Source organism: Neopsephotus bourkii, unplaced genomic scaffold (genome assembly GCF_033783945.1).
Source record: "Neopsephotus bourkii isolate Nb327-2 ecotype Australia unplaced genomic scaffold, CSIRO-AGI_Nbou_v1 NB_673, whole genome shotgun sequence".
NCBI lineage: Eukaryota > Metazoa > Chordata > Aves > Psittaciformes > Psittacidae > Neopsephotus > Neopsephotus bourkii.
The window spans coordinates 2,863,944-2,881,326 of record NW_026901172.1 but is presented as its reverse complement, the minus strand read 5'-3'; the positions used below and the strand labels follow the sequence as shown (position 1 = coordinate 2,881,326).

The following is a 17,383-nucleotide window of genomic DNA, read 5'->3' as shown; positions in this document are numbered from 1 at the left end:
CTCCCACAGAACTCGAGGATGTGGTTTGGGTGACTACATGCTTTCAGATTGGTCCCAGCACCCTCAGACCTCCTTGGTTTAGCCATGCTCTGCAAGTGTAACAGCTGAAACCATGGGCAACATGGTCTAGTGGGAGGCATCCCTGCCTGTGTCAGGGGGTTGGAACTGCATGAGCTTAAGGTCCTTTCCAACCCAAACCATTCTGTGATGCTGTGATTCTAAATCATTTGGCTCCTCTCTTCTCATTGGAATAAATGCGCTGGTCCTGCCTCAAGCAAAAGAAATACCTGGGACAAAGGCGCAAGGTTACCATGAAGCCATCATGATACCTTCAGAGGGGAATTTAGGAATGAGTAGGCGCATCTTATGGGCAAAAAGGAGGTGCTCCTTCAAAAGACAGCTAGTGCTTCCTTTCCAAAAGACTTCTGTTTTCCATCAGCTTAACCCAGTTGCTTCATTTTTCCACTGAAGCTCCCCAGCAGAACCAGAGGCTGAGAAAGCTGGGGCTGTTCAGCCTGGAGAAGAGAAGCTGCGTGGAGACCTCAGAGCAGCCTTCCAGTATCTGAAGGGGGCCTATAGGGATGCTGGGGAGGGACTCTTCATTAGGGACTGTAGTGACAGGACAAGGGGTAATGGGTTAAAACTGAAACAGGGGAAGTTTAGATTGGATATAAGGAGGAAATTCTTTCCTGTGAGGGTGGTGAGGCACTGGAATGGGTTGCCCAGGGAGGTTGTGAATGCTCCATCCCTGGCAGTGTTCAAGGCCAGGTTGGACGAAGCCTTGGGTGACCTGGTTTAGTGAGGTGTCCCTGCCCATCGCAGGGGGGGTGGAACTGGATGATCTTAAGATCCTTTCCAACCCTAACTATTCTATGATTCTCAGTTCAGCTTAGTGTGGCTTCTCATTCTATCCCTGACCACAGAGCAATGATGAATTCATATTCTAAAGAAATACTGGTTAAAATATTGTAACATACAGTAAAAATGCTGTCATTTTTTCTGCAAATAATAATAATAAAAAGACCTTTGTTTGGCTTATTTCAGTGCTTTGGAACAAAACTCAGGTTTTGTACAAAACTGTGTTACCAGGTCTCTTTTTGCTGGCTTGGGAACCTGCTTTGTAACATGCTCTGTACATGCACCAGAACCATTTGTGAACCTGTGCACCTCTCATGGGTACACACTGACGGTTCAGGGTTTCATCAAGTTCAGTAAAACTCCTTACTAAGGATTCTCCAGAAGGTAAACTGGATTCAGACACCACTAAAATCAGTGCAAAGCCTCCTGTGGATTTCAGTGTTTTCTGCCTAGGAACAAAGGAACAAAATGAATAAGGAACAAAGTGAATTTCTTCCACAGAACTGGCCTTCCCATGAGATCACCCCCTTTGCCAAATGTAGACACCCCTCTGTTCCTGCCTGCAGCTTCATCAGGTTCATGAATTTCCGATTAATATCCCGAGTTTATAACTAGTTACTGCATCTTATGCTTGCATGGGAAGGGTGGATGATAGAGTCATAGCTACCTCATATAGAATCCCAGACTGGTTTGGGTTGGAAGGGCCCTTAAAGCTCATCCAGTTCCAACCCCCTGCCATGGGCAGGGACACCTTCCACATCCGCTTTGATGTGACACGGTGTGGGGTGGCTTAGCCCATCGCCCTCTTCCCACCAGCACTACCCAGTGCCCCTCAAAGGCAGTCCTGGCTATGTAGCTCCTCTTCTTAGCCTAAGCTGTGCCTGGCCTATCATGCCCAAGCTAATGGTGTGGAGCAGAGGAAAACAGGCATGCTTTGGTCAAGCGACTCCTCTTTGTGAGGGGGCAAAGACAACATTCAGACACACTGCAACGAGTAGATCCAGCCAGCAAGCCAAATACATGCTGAAAAATACAGCAAATAGAGCCAACAGATGTTGAAGGTGCTCAATCCATACAAGTAGGTCCATAGGGATCAGCATGTGTTTGTACTTGAGATCATTTCTGTATCACCCACCTCAGTATCAGGAGTGTTTTGAGTTAGGTGGAGATTGTAAAGTTCTTCTGGCGAATGTAGGCTACAGAACAGGGCTGGAACAAGCAGCAAATGTTAAGTATTTCCAAGCATTTCCAAGCCTGCAACCTTCTTGGACATCTTTATTCATGCAAAGCAAGTACCAGATTCCTTTTTGACAATTCCTCATGCTCTGGATAAATATATGCTGGTATTTCTGAGTTTGCCAGCCCCAATTCCTGCACAAGTACTTCTCTGCTTTACCTCCTGCTTTCAATCCAGAGAATGCAGAGAAGCAGGATAATCACTCCTCTGTGGGAACAACGGACACAGATCTCTGGTGCAGACCCTGCATTTTGGTCTTTTAGATCAGCAAATACTTATTCTCTTGTACAGAAATATAAGCTAACCTGAGGGAATGAGATTCTCCAGATCGAAGGCTCACTAAGCAGTGTTTACTCAGTTTTATTTCCAAACCTCTAGAGCTTCCCAATCCATTACCACACTTCCAAGGGTCTTGGCTGTCCTCTCTCTTCGTAGGAAGAAGGGATGATGATTCTAGCACGTAGGATTAGGAATCTGGAAAATTCCCTCTTCCTTTGTTTTGCCACAGAAACAGCTTTCATCAGCATGTCCGCATTCCCACCTGAGGAGTAACTCCTTAATTTCTGGCAACACTTATTTTCATGCTATCTAATGGGTTTTTAGATGACTTTCTTTCCCCCTCTAATCCCTCCCTGATGAATTCCTGCTTCCCTGCGTTAGCATTTGCTCCCTCTGCCTCAGTTGTGAGCCAGACCGTGATTTCAGCCTCGCACTTCACACACATCACCTGCTGAGAGAGGGAGAGCAAGGCAGGAAGAGGCCTTTGCAAGAGTTTTCAGGTGTATTGCTCAGTGCTGCTTTGCATCTGTGGGTAAAATACTTTAAGGCCATGGCTTACTTTGAAATACAGGGTAAAAACCCTGCGTGGGCTTGCAGAGGAACTCCTGGGTTTCCAACGTAAAACCACAAAGCATGTGAGGGATTATTTTATGACCCCGTTGCTGCTCCATGGAGTATTAAGTTCTTGCTTTCCTATCAGGGTGATTAAAGCCAAGTATGCAAATTCACAGCTTGCCTCGTAAGATGACAGTCCCACGGCAGCCAAGCGTGGATCATACTGATGTGAGGGTGGTTTCACTTGAGTGTGGCTCCTGTTTGGCTTTACAGATTTGAACTGAGTTAATGGCATTGTACCCAGTATGTTCAGATTTGGCCTGACGGGACATACATCACTTAGCACCTCAGCTGACACAGACCATCTGTTCATATGGCTCATGAGCTGATTCCACAGCCACTTTTCCCAGCCTGGACATGAAAAGAGCCTCCTGAAGATGCTTCTATTTTCTTCACACATTCACTCAGTGAAGGAAGTTGCTTAACAGTAATGAGCAAATACTTTGCTTATCATTGTGATATGTCAGTATCTTTTTCAGCCATTTGTTTGCACAAAGGTCTGTGTGTCAGACTGCGGCACAAAGATTCTTATTTCTCCATTGACTTCATTTACAGCATGTTCTTCACTGAAGAACTTGCAACAACAGCATAACCTAAGGAGCACAGGCTTATCCGGCTGCATACAGGCTCTTCTGTTTCTGAAACCAGATAGTTAGAAAGTGGCAGGTTGTCTTCAAACTGTCACTATTGGAATTTCAAGCTCTTAATGGCACAAGCTCAGAAATCCCATGGGAAGAATGGGTGGGGAAAAAAGGCAAAAGGCTCCTTCCTTCCCAGTGCATTTGCTGCTTAAGATGCAAAAGGATTGTTTGCACTGATGTGATTGCTCAAAAAAGGATGCAGGAGTAGATCAGGGAAAAGATGAATCAAGAACATCAATACTGTATATGGAACCTCATGAACTTCAACAAGGCCAAATGCAGGATCCCTGGCACAAGGAAGGGCAGTTAGAACTAGATTATCTTTAAGGTCCCTTCCAACCCCGAACTATTCCGTGGTACTGTGGATGTGAGAAAGAGCAAACTTCCTGGCTTCTGCTTATGTTTATAGCTCTGGCTCAGAGAAAACTATCTCATCATTCCTGTAAAATACCCCTGTTCAGAAGTAATGCTTTCGCATCTGAGTCTGATAAGCTGACACAGATACGGAAGTTAACAAGCTACAATTAGTGACTGAATCTTCAGTCAAAACTAAATTCTAGCTGACATGTAACATACCTTCATTGCTGATGCATTCCCCAGTCCAGGTAGGAGCTCACATCTGAGGTCCGTAAAACATCTCACAAGTTACAAAAGTCCTTACTATATAATTAATGATTGTTCTTAATCTGCAAGTAGTTTCATGCCTGCAATGAAGAGGAAGTTTGGATGCAGCAGGACATAAAACTAAAGTGAGGGGTGATGCTGGCCCTTGGCATGGAGCTGAACAGCACCGATGGGACCACAGCAAGAATTGCTTCCTTCTCATGGGGTAGTTCATGCCATCCCGCTTCTTCTGTGTGCTCTGCAAATATTTGCACAGTCAAATATCCATGCAAGCCTCTGTAAGTCACCCCCAAGTAATCTGCCTGCAAATACCATTTGCAAAGCTCTCATGTCCCATTTAAGTGAGCATTTCTCACTGAGCCCAGTGAACAGATTTCAGCTCTTATTAAACACAAAACGTTTCAAGTTCCTTATACCAAGAGGGAGAAAATACCAATGAGTTTAGTTAAACCAATGTTTTAATAAACAGCAGCATAAAATAATCAGTGTTTAATATCATCTCTGGCATGTGAAATACAAAAATGCACATATCTTAATTATAAAATAGCCTTTGTTATTACATTTTCATGCTTGCCTAATTGAAATGCCCATAATTAATAACTCAATCATCAAGTAATACAGTGATTAAACGCATGCAGTGAAAACAAAGAAAAATATTTGTATAAGGTAGTGGCTGAATATCACCGTAATATACTTCAAGAACATCTACATCAGGGTAAAAAGAAGTAGCCCAAGAGAGAAAATGCAGAGATGTATTTTCACTTCTGCTGTACAAAACATCATCACACTTTTGTGCAAAAGAGATAAAAATAAAGTCATATCATACAACATTGTCAACTGAGCAAAAAGATTGGTTTTCGTTCCGTGTACAACAAAAATACTTATTCCGTATAAAAAAGAGTCTGTGAAAAACTGTCACGTCCACAGCACTTCTGTAACTCATTAAAGTGGTTTCAAATGAAGAACTGATTGCTTATACCTGAATGAATCCTTAGTAATTATACAAATGTTGTATCTCCAAGTTGGAAGTTAACACTAATTCACATTATTAGACGAAATTGCTATCCATGGATTTGCTGCCTGATGGAATGTGAGTTTCCCTTCTTTTCAGGGTTACTGGAGTCGTAGTCACTGAAATTACACATTGATCTGAAACAATAAATATTCCTGGGAAAACTGATTGTCATACGGTGGTTTGGAGCTTTTCCATTAAACAGTTGCACAGCAACAAAAGGATATAAATTTTCTGTTTTAACTACTTCGATTATGAAATGTTATCTTTGAAGAAGCTGATTCAGGATCTGAAATTAAAACACTTTAATTTCATCTCCTTTAAGGCCATTTCTTGGAACTCCAGCCATCTTGAGCAGCCAAGAGCAGATGATCTTTGCAGGCTGCAAGTTAATAACACAAGCTATTGTGCTGCCACATAAATGACTCTTTTTGGTCTGAATCTGAACACAGACCCCCAACTTACCGAGAGACCCAAATCCTACCTGAAGTCATTCACTCCCCTCTCAGATCACATCTTTGAAACATCATCCTTGACTGCGAAATCTACAGACATTTTCACTAGCTATTGGAGCTGAAATTGCACCCCCAGCAGCAATCCCAAGATTTGCATCTCCTAAAAAAGAGACAAATATTAAAATATGCTTTCAGCCTACAAAAGGTTTCAGTGATTTAAACCACAGCAGAGGTTTCAAAAGCTGTGAAATGAGAAAACGTTTTCATTTAAAACAACAAGACATTCCCTTTCCCCTTTCGGAATTGTTGGTGGCACTTAGAAGAAACACGTGTCCCTCGAGCAAAGCTGCGTATTCATACCACAATGACCTCGGTCTGGTTGAGTCTGCCCATCCTGTTAAGCAGTTAAACTTCACAGAAGATACTTGCTGCAATGTCTGTTACACAACCAGAGGAATCTTTAATAAAATATTTGAATAGAAATCTTTTCTACGGCTTTCTAGTTTGTCCTGTAAATAGCTCTATGTACAAAGGCCTCGCTTATTTACAACTCAGCTGAAATCATCGATTCATTAGGTCCATGAATGCTGGAGTCTCCCAATAGGGAAGACTGCTTTGAGTCAATTTTGTACGGTTTTTGAGTCTTATTTCCAAACACTGTGATTCCAATTCCCCCTGGATGACTCGGAATTGACATATGAGATAGCAAAGGAATATTTGCTTCCTGGTTGGATCCCGAAGATGGCAAACTAGTGACGTGACCTGTGCTGGTTGATCCACTGGCACTGCTCGGAGAGCGACTCTTTGGAGGAGGACAGTGCTGGATTACACGGGGTGGACCTTGTGGCTGATAGTGGGCAGCTGGGAAAGCAGCATATCCTGGTGGAATCGGGTACCCATTGATGGGGATATATCGCTGGTTTTGAGGTATTGGTGGTCCGATGAACCCGGCGATTTGGCCTTGTGGTATTCCTTGTGCTGGGAACATGTAGTTGGGGTACCTAGGGTTACTGAGATTGCTAACTGGACTTGCGCTGAGGGAAGTCGTTTGAGTGGTGGCATTCCCACCGGAGGGGGTAGTAGAACTCGTGTGACTTGAGAGACCCTCCCAGGAGCGCAGCCTAGCATGGATTTCCTTAAATCGTGGCCTGCGGGATGGCAGATCATGCCAGCACTCTGTCATCAGGCTATACATCCTGGGGGGACAGTCTTCAGAGCACGGCAGCAGTTGTCTTTTCCTGATCATCTCGATGACTTCTTGATTACTAAATCCATAATAGGGTTGAAGTCCAAAGCTGAATATTTCCCATAAAACAACTCCAAAGGACCAAATATCGGAATCAGAAGAGAACTTGCCATACATAATTGCCTCTGGTGGCATCCAGCGAATTGGCAAGAGAGACTTGTTTTGAACTCTGTAATAATCTGCTGAGTAGATTTCTCTTGAGAGTCCAAGGTCTGAAATCTTCACATGAAGCTGTTCTCCAATTAAAATGTTACGAGCAGCGAGATCTTTATGGACAAAAAAGTGACTTGATAAGTACTCCATCCCTGCTGCAATCTGGACTGCAATGTGCAGGAAATCCCCATGGTCCAGGCTGGATTTTACAGTCCCATCCTCATCGCTGCTGCATCCAACATCTGAATGTGGCGATCGCATGATGAGAAACTCATGGAGGTCTCCTTGGTTCATGTACTCAAAAAGCATGCAGACAGGCTGCTCCTGGGTCACAACACCTAAGAGGCAAACGATGTTAGGGTGATGGAGCTCAGCCATCAGAGATGCTTCTTGCTGGAACTCTGCCCATTGCTGGGGGTTGTTAAAGTCTTTTAGTGTCTTGATAGCAACAAGCTGGGCATGATCCATGCCTGGAAGGTAGAGGTGTCCCTTGTAGATCTTGCCGAAAGCACATTCACCCAGTTCTTCCATGAAGCGGACAGCAGACAGAGGCAACTCTTTAGCCTTACTCTGTTAAAGAAACAACAGCAAAACCGCATCAGAAAAACAGGATGGAAAACATTTTTGAATGGAGATCTTTTCATGCAGGATGTCTGAAAGCCAAGCAGAACAACACAGGAATTCCTTGGGCTGCAGACCTATTTGGCAATGATCCTGCTAATTCCTGTGAGACTTGGGCACTGATGTGATGGCATCAGATACAGCCTAAGGGACACCAGCATCCCAGGATCAGCAAACCTCAGGGGTGAGTGCCACCTAAACTCTGTGCACCGTGCTCCAGAACTAATGTTAGAGTCACTTTTTACCCTCTTCACAAGGTCAGATAAAAGTAGTACTTATTAGATCTAAATATATGCAGGAACCATCAGCATTTCAGCAAAGGCATTTTTATACTTGGGTTTGGGCATTTATATACTGAAAATTGATTGTGGCATTGCAGGAATTGAGGCAATTCACATACTTTCAGAAAGCACATGTGAAGGGTTGTCTGGGCCAGGGCCCCAAGGTTTAGCAGAAAACTTGCTTTTTTAAAACCATGTCCATGCAGCCAATTCTTCCTCAACTTTGCTGTTAACCCTTCACTGCACAGTAAAGACTATTTCTGTTCACACTTGACTGAATGTTCAATCCTGACACACGCAGGACAGAGTCAGCTGGGAAAATCCCAGACTGGTTTGGGTTGGAAGAGGCCTTAAAGCTCATTCAGTTCCAACCCCCTGCAATAGGCAGAGACACTTTCCGCTAGAGCAGCTTGCTCCAAGTCCCTGTGTCCAGCCTGGCCTTGAACACTGCCAGGGATGAGGAACAGTGATATTCCTCATGAGACAGTGGTCAAAGAAGAAAGGCAAATGTTCTAAAAACTCTGTTATTATGGGTGCATACATTCACTCTTAGGCCATAAAGAAGTTGCATTATCTGTAGACCTTAACTTCCACATGTAACACCTACACCCAAACCCACTCATTCAGGACCTTCACTATAGCCATGGGTTGTGATTTAAGGCCAACGAGTTTGGGTTTTATACTTTGTAAATGTGTGTAAACATTTGCATTCCCGAAATCAGCAGCTTTAGAGTGACAACCTAGAGAGAGAATGGCCAGATTTAAAATAACAGAATCATAGAATAGTTAGGGTTGGAAAGGACCTTAAGATCATCCAGTTCCAACCCCCCTGCCATGGGCAGGGACACCTCACTCTAAACCATATTACCCAAGGCCTCGTCCAACCTGGCCTTGAACACTGCCAGGGATGGAGCATTCACAACCTCCCTGGGCAAAAATAATCATTAAAAAAGGACATTTTAGAATAAATGAATCCTAATCTTATGGACCACTTGTGATTTTTAGACAAATACTGCACTAATAATAATAAAAATAATAATAATAATAGCAGCAATAATACTAATGACATTTAAGCAGGCGGGCAGTAGACTGTACGGTGATGGCAGGAAATTAGCTATATTGTTGAGGAACAGATGGTTTATATTATACAAATCCTTTAGGCTAAAACTTGTTTAGGTCTGGCATATTGTAAATTATATTTTAGTAATGAAAGTGAAATGACCTCTGTCTGACCTGAGGCTGGGCTCCTCTGTTTGAACCAACAGAGTGGAAAACTATGAAAGAAAATGAAGTCATAAAGTTTTGGCAGGAAGGGCTCATTTCAAGCGAAGCGGTTATAAATCTGCTTAGGTTTTGTTTGACAAGTATTTGTCAGACATGGGTGTACAAAATGGAAAGAAGTGTAAAATACATACGGGGCAGCAGGCCAAAGTAAACCCAGTACAAAGGAGAGCAGCAAGAGCGAAGCCCACCGCCTCTATCTCTTTATCAGCTCCTTCCATTAGGTGAATGACATGACAAGCTTCGTTTATGGTATTTTTTGAAGGCAATTAAAATCCCCTAAACCTGAAACAGGCCTTGGGATGAAATACTAACGTTTGTAGTTGTATGAGCAAACACACATCTACCTCTGTTGGAGCTGGAAGGCTCGGTGTGTTTTTACCCAAAGTTGACATTAATACTGGATACTGTATTTAAAAATAGGATTCTACTTCCTTTCTTTTACTGTTTTGTTTGAAAGGCAATCAAAACACTTGAGACAGAGAGAGCCGCCTTTCCCAGCGGGAAAACACAGAGTGAGCAGGAATATGATGGAAAGCTTTTTGCAGCATGTGACTTTGAACATCATAAAAAGAAAATGGCTTGGTCTATATTTGCAGACACTGCTGGGCAAGCTGCTCTCCTCTTGTGTGCAAAAGGCATTGGCAGTTTAGGTGGAAACTGCGACCTCTTTGAAATGATGCTAGTATTACCATTATCTTCACTTCAGCTACGATTGTACCCCAAATACCCAGCAGAACGGGGATACAGAAACAAATCCAATGTAACAATGGAGGTTGGATGCAAGATGCAGTTTTGACACCTATCAAAATGATTCTGTATTATTAATTTCTGCATCATTCTTATCTCTTATTATCTGCATCCACATTTTGATATGCAGCTGCTCTAAGCTGCACCTGAAAGCTGGAATTAAGAACTTGAAAGGAAAATGAAGATAAATTCAGTGGGCCAGTGTGAGTAGGACTGAGGAGTTAAAATATAACCATAGACCAAAGTCTGTCGGACTACCCAACACAGACACCCTGCACAACATTCCTGATGGCATCACAACACCAGCACCCAGAGCCTGCAACACTATTTAAAACAGGAATGCTGGTGCTAGCATTATGCTTGGAAAAACATTGCTGTAAGCAGGGTGGGTTACTAATGGGCAAAAGCAGCACTGTGTTTTCCAGCTCAGCTGCCCAGTGGGTTTACTGCTATCACTGACTTAAAAGACTGTCCTTTATAACCTAATTCACAGAATCCCAGCCTGGTTTGGGTTGGAAGAGACCTTAAAGCTCCTCCAGCTCCAACCCCTGCCACGGGCAGGGACCCCTTCCACTGGAGCAGCTTGCTCCAAGCCCCTGTGTCCAACCTGGCCTTGAGCACTGCCAGGGATGGGGCAGCCACAGCTTCTCTGGGCACCCTGTGCCAGCGCCTCAGCACCCTCACAGGGAAGAGCTTCTGCCTTAGAGCTCAGCTCAGTCTCCCCTCTGGCAGGTTCAAGCCATTCCCCTTGGCCTGTCCCTACAGGCCCTTGTCCAAAGTCCCTCTCCAGGTTTCTTGTCATCTGTCCCTTTAGGCACTGGGAGCTGCTCTAAGGTCTCCCCTGACACATTATAATTCCATAAACTTGATGTTCTATAGCAAGCCCTCGCAGCATCCTGTAGCTGCTCTACTGAACCCAAGAAGAAAATTATTGCAGAATTTACTAAGAAATGGAGAACACAGCTCTTGAAGTATAAGTGTGACCTTTCCTGATGCCAAGGGATTATCTCTGCTGAAAGAATCCCTACAGCATCAACATTTGAAGGCTTGAGTTCCCACTGCCGAAACCCAATAAAATCAGAATTTGGACTCATTTTGCTATGTCATTTTCTAACAAAAATAACAGCTTACCCCAAGGCATGCCCTACTGTTTCAGATACACAGGGTCTATTTGAATTACTTGTAGATACTGATTTTCACTCTGAAATGCTTCAAAAGAACAATATTCTATGATTCTATCGCCACCAGGTTGCTGAAGGGAATTGGCACGGTGTGAAAAACAAGGCAACTCCTCTTTCCAGAGCATGATTCTGCCTGTAGGTGGCAGAAGGAAGTTACGGCCCTGGAATGGGTGATGCAGGTTTGGAAAGGGGCTGTCCTGCCTATAAACAAGGAGCTCCAGGTTAATCATGCTCAAAACTTAAATGATTTTAAAGACTGCTTCATGAGCTTGGGACTAAAGTGAAGCAAAACAACACCAGCACCAAGAGCTGCCCTGCATGAGCTGCACTGGTGTGAGCTGCAGGCAGCTTCCTGAGGCTCTGCTTTGGTCATTTCTCTTTTTGACTGAGAGAATGGATAAGCTTGGAAAACATAACAGGAAAATGTCTCTCCAAAGTGATTTCAGCCGAGTGAAAGATGACATCTGACTGCAGCAGACCTTCTTGAGAAAATGCTGAAGCACTTCTTTATCTGCACTATTTCCAACTCAAATGAGGTGATTTAGAGATGTGTCAGTAATGGGTTGATTTCTTTCTCACAGATCACTCCAGCTCCTATTTATCCAGATCCACAGACACATGGGAATTCCCTCCACAGATCCAGCACACTTGGGATGCTGCTGCTGAGAAAAGTGCTCACAGAAATCCCAGCTAAAGGCACCGGCAGAAACTGCAGGTTGGAAATGAGCTTAATATTTCAGCACTGAGTTGATCAAAGCATTTCACTCCCTGCCTTTACAGACAGCAAATGCTGAAGCAGAAATGAGGGATTACCTTTGGTTTATAGGCGTTGAGCATTGACATCTCCACGTTCTGCCCTCTCACGTGCTTAGGCTGCCTTTGAACAGGAGGGGAAGATGACTTCTGATTGTTGCGACAGATGCAGATAAAGAAGAAGAGCAGGGCTATGGCCAGGGGAATAGTAACACTTGGCACCAGGATATACAGGATTTCCATTTTATTCTTTTCCTTGGAATCCTTGTAATCTGGTTCAGAGAAAAGAAAACGTAGCAATGAGTGATGTAACCCACAGTGTCACCATACACCCCGGGTCAGCTAGAAGTGTTAAGAATAAAACATCTGGGTAATACCACTGCAATTCACCTTGAATGCTCTTTTATTTCCTTACTATTAAAAGCACTATTGATTTTGTGGGATACCATTTCTGTAAGGACACAGAATGGCCAGGAACAATTTCCCTGCAGCGTGTCAGTTCAAACCTCCTTATGGTTATGGAATAACTGAATACTGTGAGGTGGCTCCTGCTTGTGAAATGAAGTAATGGTCTAATACACATCCACAGAAAACAGAGTTTCTATAATTACTCATGGAAGAAAGGCTCTGGTGGGATTATGGACTCCTTATTTTAATATGTATATGAGGGTTTGGTGCCAGTTTCCTTAATCCAACCAAAATGTGGGGAGCTGTTGAAAAGGATAGTTTTATTTCCCTGTTTATTACCAGTTTCCGTTTTCTCAACATCTCTTAACATTGGCCAAAGCATTTGTGTGGCCACCCAGAGCACTGAACAAATACGCAACTTAAAACCTATTTTCTTGTTAGTTTCAGGTACAGGAGCAGGATAATCAGGGATTCTAGAGCAGAAGAAAAGGAGAACACCTGGGAAACAGGGCAGAATGCATGGAAATGGCAAGAAATAGAGAGCAGCCCTGGTTTTTATCCCAGGAAGTCAGGAAAGGGGTTCAGAAAGCCTGAACACAGACAAAAGCTGTAGCATAATCGTAAAATCTTACATCCTGAGGACTTGGTCTTAATAGGATTACTGGGCTAATGGGAAAACCCACCCCTCTACCAACTACATATTAGCAGTGTGGAATCCGAGCAGGGTGGCAAATGCTGGCACAAAGGACCCAGCAATGACAGTTGAAAGGAAAGCCAGAGCATGGATGAAAAAGAAGGATCCAGAAGAGGCTGGGCAGGTGGTTTATGTAACACAGTGTGAATGCTAGCTGCGATGTTTGCTCCCTGCACACACAGCTCCTCTCACAGCTACGGAGTGATGCCTTAGAGAAAGATGAAACCCTCTTCTCCCACTGCCCAGCATAGCTGGGACATCAGGCACCCACCTCCCTCCATGGCTCTGGTTTCACAGGGCACATTGCTAGAGGGAAGGTGCAGTGGGAGAGGAGGGGGAGCCTTTGGGAAGCAGCTCCTGTGTTGACGCAGCACCCACTTCCGTTGACAAGGACATACCTTCCCCTGAGCACGGGGACGCTGCAGCCTGCTCTGCTCTGGCATTTCCCAGCAGCATTCACTGAGTGCAGGGTATAATTACACACAGATTAACACACTAACTATAGGGCACCCCGGGAACCCTGAGGATCCCGTTGAGCTGCAGCACTGGTGGCTGCAGGCTGGCTGTTTCCGAGGGAGGTGGGGAATGTCTGCGGCTGCATCAGGCTCAGTGGATTCTGGCACAACAGGGAAAGTTTTATTATTCCTCCCAGGTCATTTCAGTTTGTTTGTCTGTGTTTTCCAGGCTGGATTTGTGGAAGCGCTTAGCGGCCCACACAGCTCTCTTTTATGCACTTAATTAAACATGAACTTGATCTGAAGCTTGGGCTTGACTCAAATTGTGACAGAGGCAAAGTTCAAATGGTTCTGGATGTCACTTTGCATAACCCCTCTCCTCTTACAGGCTCACGCTGTCCCGCTCCCCCACGCTCCTTTCTGACCATTCTGTTTAGATTAAGTTGTGCCATCTGGTTTTCAATTGAGAGGAGAGGTACTCCAAATACCTCTATGGCCTCTGGGAAACACGAGAGGACTAAAGCAGCATCCCCATCACAGCCTCCCTGTGCCCAGCAGTGTGTGCTCTCACCCTGCCTTCAGTGAACGTCCAGCTCTACAGCATAGACCCACTGTGGGTCTCCTTGCTGGGCTGCTGCTCTCCAGCATGGACACACAATCAGTGCCTGTCCCCTCTCCTTCAAAACCTTATGTTTGTCTTTGCTAAGCCTCATGCTCGAATTACTCCGTGTTTCACATCTGTCTATATTCAAACTTCGATGAAACAAACCTATTGCAGCTTCTGAGACATCTGAAAGATACAGTTGAAGAAAGAAGAAAGCATCAGCATGAGGCAGACGGAGACCTGGGCACTAGTTCATCACCTGAGCTATTCCACTCAAAGGGAATGATTATTCTTACTAAGCAGCAGCCCTCACTGTGAAGCCTCATTAGGTTAATAGGTTTCTTGGGAGCCACCCTAATTAAATCCATTTCCCACCGCGGCATGTCCTGGTGAGGTAGAATGCACGATCCTCATTAAAATGTGCCTGCAATGGCTCTTTCAGGCAGTGCAAAGCCAGCAGAATGCAAAGTCCCACATGGTGTTTTGGATTGAATATGCAGATTAGCCTTTAACAATTCAATTCCGACTCACCTGATACAGCTCTATTTGTCTGCATTTAGAATAATGCCACTAAGCCAGCTGTACAGTGAGTACCATTTAAGGCAGTGGTGAGAGGTGATTAAAACCCTTGTCAGAAATGCTTCAAGCCAGCCAGCCTATCTCATTTATTATCTAGCAAAACAGTCAAATCAGAGACTTTTTGCAACAGAGCCAAAAGTGGCCTGCTTTCAGCTACTTCAGATCAAACGACTGAGCCAGTCCTGCGATCTTGGAGCCCATCTAAGGGGGCCTGGCAAAGAGCCCCCTTCCATCAGCTCTAAATGATCCAATTATCCAGAGGTTGTGGAAAACACCAAAAGCACACGGCTGAAAGGCTGTACGGTGACACTGCAGAGGAGTACGGCTCAACAGCATCGCTGGTGGTGGAGAGAGAGACCCCTGAGCTTGCCCAAACCCCCTGCGGCTGAGCCATGTCTCCTCACCCAGCCCAGCCCAGTCTGCAGCTCCTGCCGTGGAGAGCCAAGAGCTGGGAATAAGCCAAGGGGAGTCCTGCCAGCTGCTGCTTAGCTCCAGATTTTTGTAGTAAAGGGCTGAAAAAGATCTTTGGAACAGTTTATACAGATTGAACTGCTCTTGTGTAGTCAGTCTAGCACTGCATCTAATTAACGAGAGAGATCTGAAGTTGGATGTACTGAAATCAAAGCAAGAGACACAGGACTCTCAAAACTGCATAAAGAATCATGGAATTGTTTAGGTTGGAAAAGACCTTTAAGACCATCAAGTCCCACCGTTAACCCAGCACTGCTGTCGATCCACTAAACCATGTCCCCCAGTGCCACATCTACATGTCTTTTGAATACCTCCAGGAGGGTGAATCCCACTTCCCTGGGCAGCCTGTTCCAAAACTTGACAGCCCTCAAGACAGAGAAATTTCTTCTTCTCTGGCTCTGCTCCAGCCCCTCAATGTGTCTCTTGTAGTGAGGGGCCCAGAGCTGAACACAGGATCCAAGGTGCAGCCTCACCAGTGCCCAGCACAATCCCTGCCCCGGCCCTGCTGCTGCACTGGTGCTGATCCAGGCCAGGGTGCTGTTGGCCTTGGCCACCTGGGCACAACCTGCTCATGTTCAGCCACTGTTGACCAACATCCCCAGGTCCTTTTCCATGAGCAGTTTCCACTCTTCCCCAAGCCTGGACCATTCCATGGGGCTGCTGTGGCTCAAATGCAGGGCCCAGCACCGAGCCTTTTTGAACCTCTAACAACTACAACTGCCCTTGGCCCACTGATCCAGCCCATCCAGATCCCTCTGCAGAGCCTTCCTACCTCCAGCAGATCCACACTCTCAGCCAACTTGGTGTCATCTGCAAACGTGCTGAGGGTGCCTTTGAACCCCTTGTCCACACCATTGATATGGATATTAAACAGAACCGGTGCCAGTGCTGAGCCCTGGGGAACACCACGGGTGACCAGGCACCAACTGGATTGAACACCATCCACCACCGCTCTTTGGGCTCATCCACCCAGCCAGGAGAGCACACCCATCCAAGCCACGAGCAGGCAGAATCAGCTCACAGAAGCTGCACTGTTGGTGCTGACCCACAAAGTGGTTATAAAATGTTCTCCATTTTGCTTGGTTTATTAAGAACCATTTTAATAAATGCAAACCTCACTTAACAGAGCTCAGGCTCTGTTTAACAGAGATGCTCTTGCCAGATCCTCCTTTTAAGTTTGTATTTACAGCACCACCCTGGCTGCATTTTGGCTTTGCAAAACGATCAGAAATGGTGATTCAGCTCTCATTTCATTCTGCTTTTCTGTGACCAGGGGGAAGTGGATGGAAGACTAGAACAAATGGTGCCTAATTGTTTTATTTGCACTTAGAAATAACAATATTGACGGCATGCCAAGGCAAAAATACAACTCTTGGGACAGACATGCCAGAAATGCACCCAGAAATGCTCTCGAAATTCATGGTACAAGGGTTCACACAGAATTTTCTGCTGCCTCCAAGCTGTCACAGTAACGTTACCTTTTTTCCCCTTGGAAAGGAGATACCTTGTGATGTTCCTGTTCCATAGCCAGACCCAAATTAAATTATTTCTGGTTATGGTTATGAACATTCCTGCTGTGAGGCATGTTCTGAGCCTGCTCCAAAGTCTTTTTCAATTAATGGAAAGATGGGAATCGATGCCAAAATGGGATCTAAATTATCTTCTTACTGAAAGAGTCGATCAGGGGAAAGGCAGACAGTCTGGGCTGTATCATGTGCATCTCAAACCCCTTCTTCAGTGCTGGGCCCCTCACTGCAAGAGAGACACTGAAGTGCTAGAGCAGGGCCAGAGAAGGGCAGCGGAGCTGGAGCAGGGCCTGGGGCACAAGTGTGATGGGGAAGGGCTGAGGGACTTGGGGGGTTCAGTGTGGAGAAGAGAAGGCTCAGGGGGGACCTGATGGCTGCCTCCAACTGCCTGACAGGAGGATGGAGCCAGGAGGGGCTGGGCTCTGCTCCCAAGGAATAAGGGATGGGACAAGAGGAACCGGCCTCAAGCTGCACCAGGGCAGGGTTAGATGGAGCTGAGGAACAATTCCTGCCCCAGAGGGTGCTCAGGCATTGGAACAGGCTGCCCAGGGCCTGTTCACCCCTGCAACTGTTCACACACTGTGGAGATGAGGCCTCAGTGCCATGGGTCAGTGGTGGCCTTGGCAGTGCTGGGGAATGGTTGGACTGGGTGAGCTTAA

The 17,383-nt window shown here is 45.3% G+C and overlaps 1 protein-coding gene across 3 annotated transcripts in view; it reads right to left on the bottom strand.

Moving 5' to 3' along the window:
• Window positions 1-4,694: 4,694 nt before the first annotated feature.
• The window catches only part of ROR1 (receptor tyrosine kinase like orphan receptor 1), a 176,354-nt gene continuing 163,665 nt past the window's right edge, over window positions 4,695-17,383 (bottom strand). For all 3 annotated transcript variants that reach the window (XM_061353466.1, XM_061353468.1, XM_061353467.1), the window contains 2 exons: window positions 12,048-12,259; window positions 4,695-7,690 (listed from right to left, as the gene is read on the bottom strand). In XM_061353466.1, coding sequence (XP_061209450.1) covers window positions 6,266-7,690; window positions 12,048-12,259 — 1,637 coding nt within the window. In that variant the 3' untranslated portion in view covers window positions 4,695-6,265. The remainder of the gene's footprint in view (window positions 7,691-12,047; window positions 12,260-17,383) is intronic.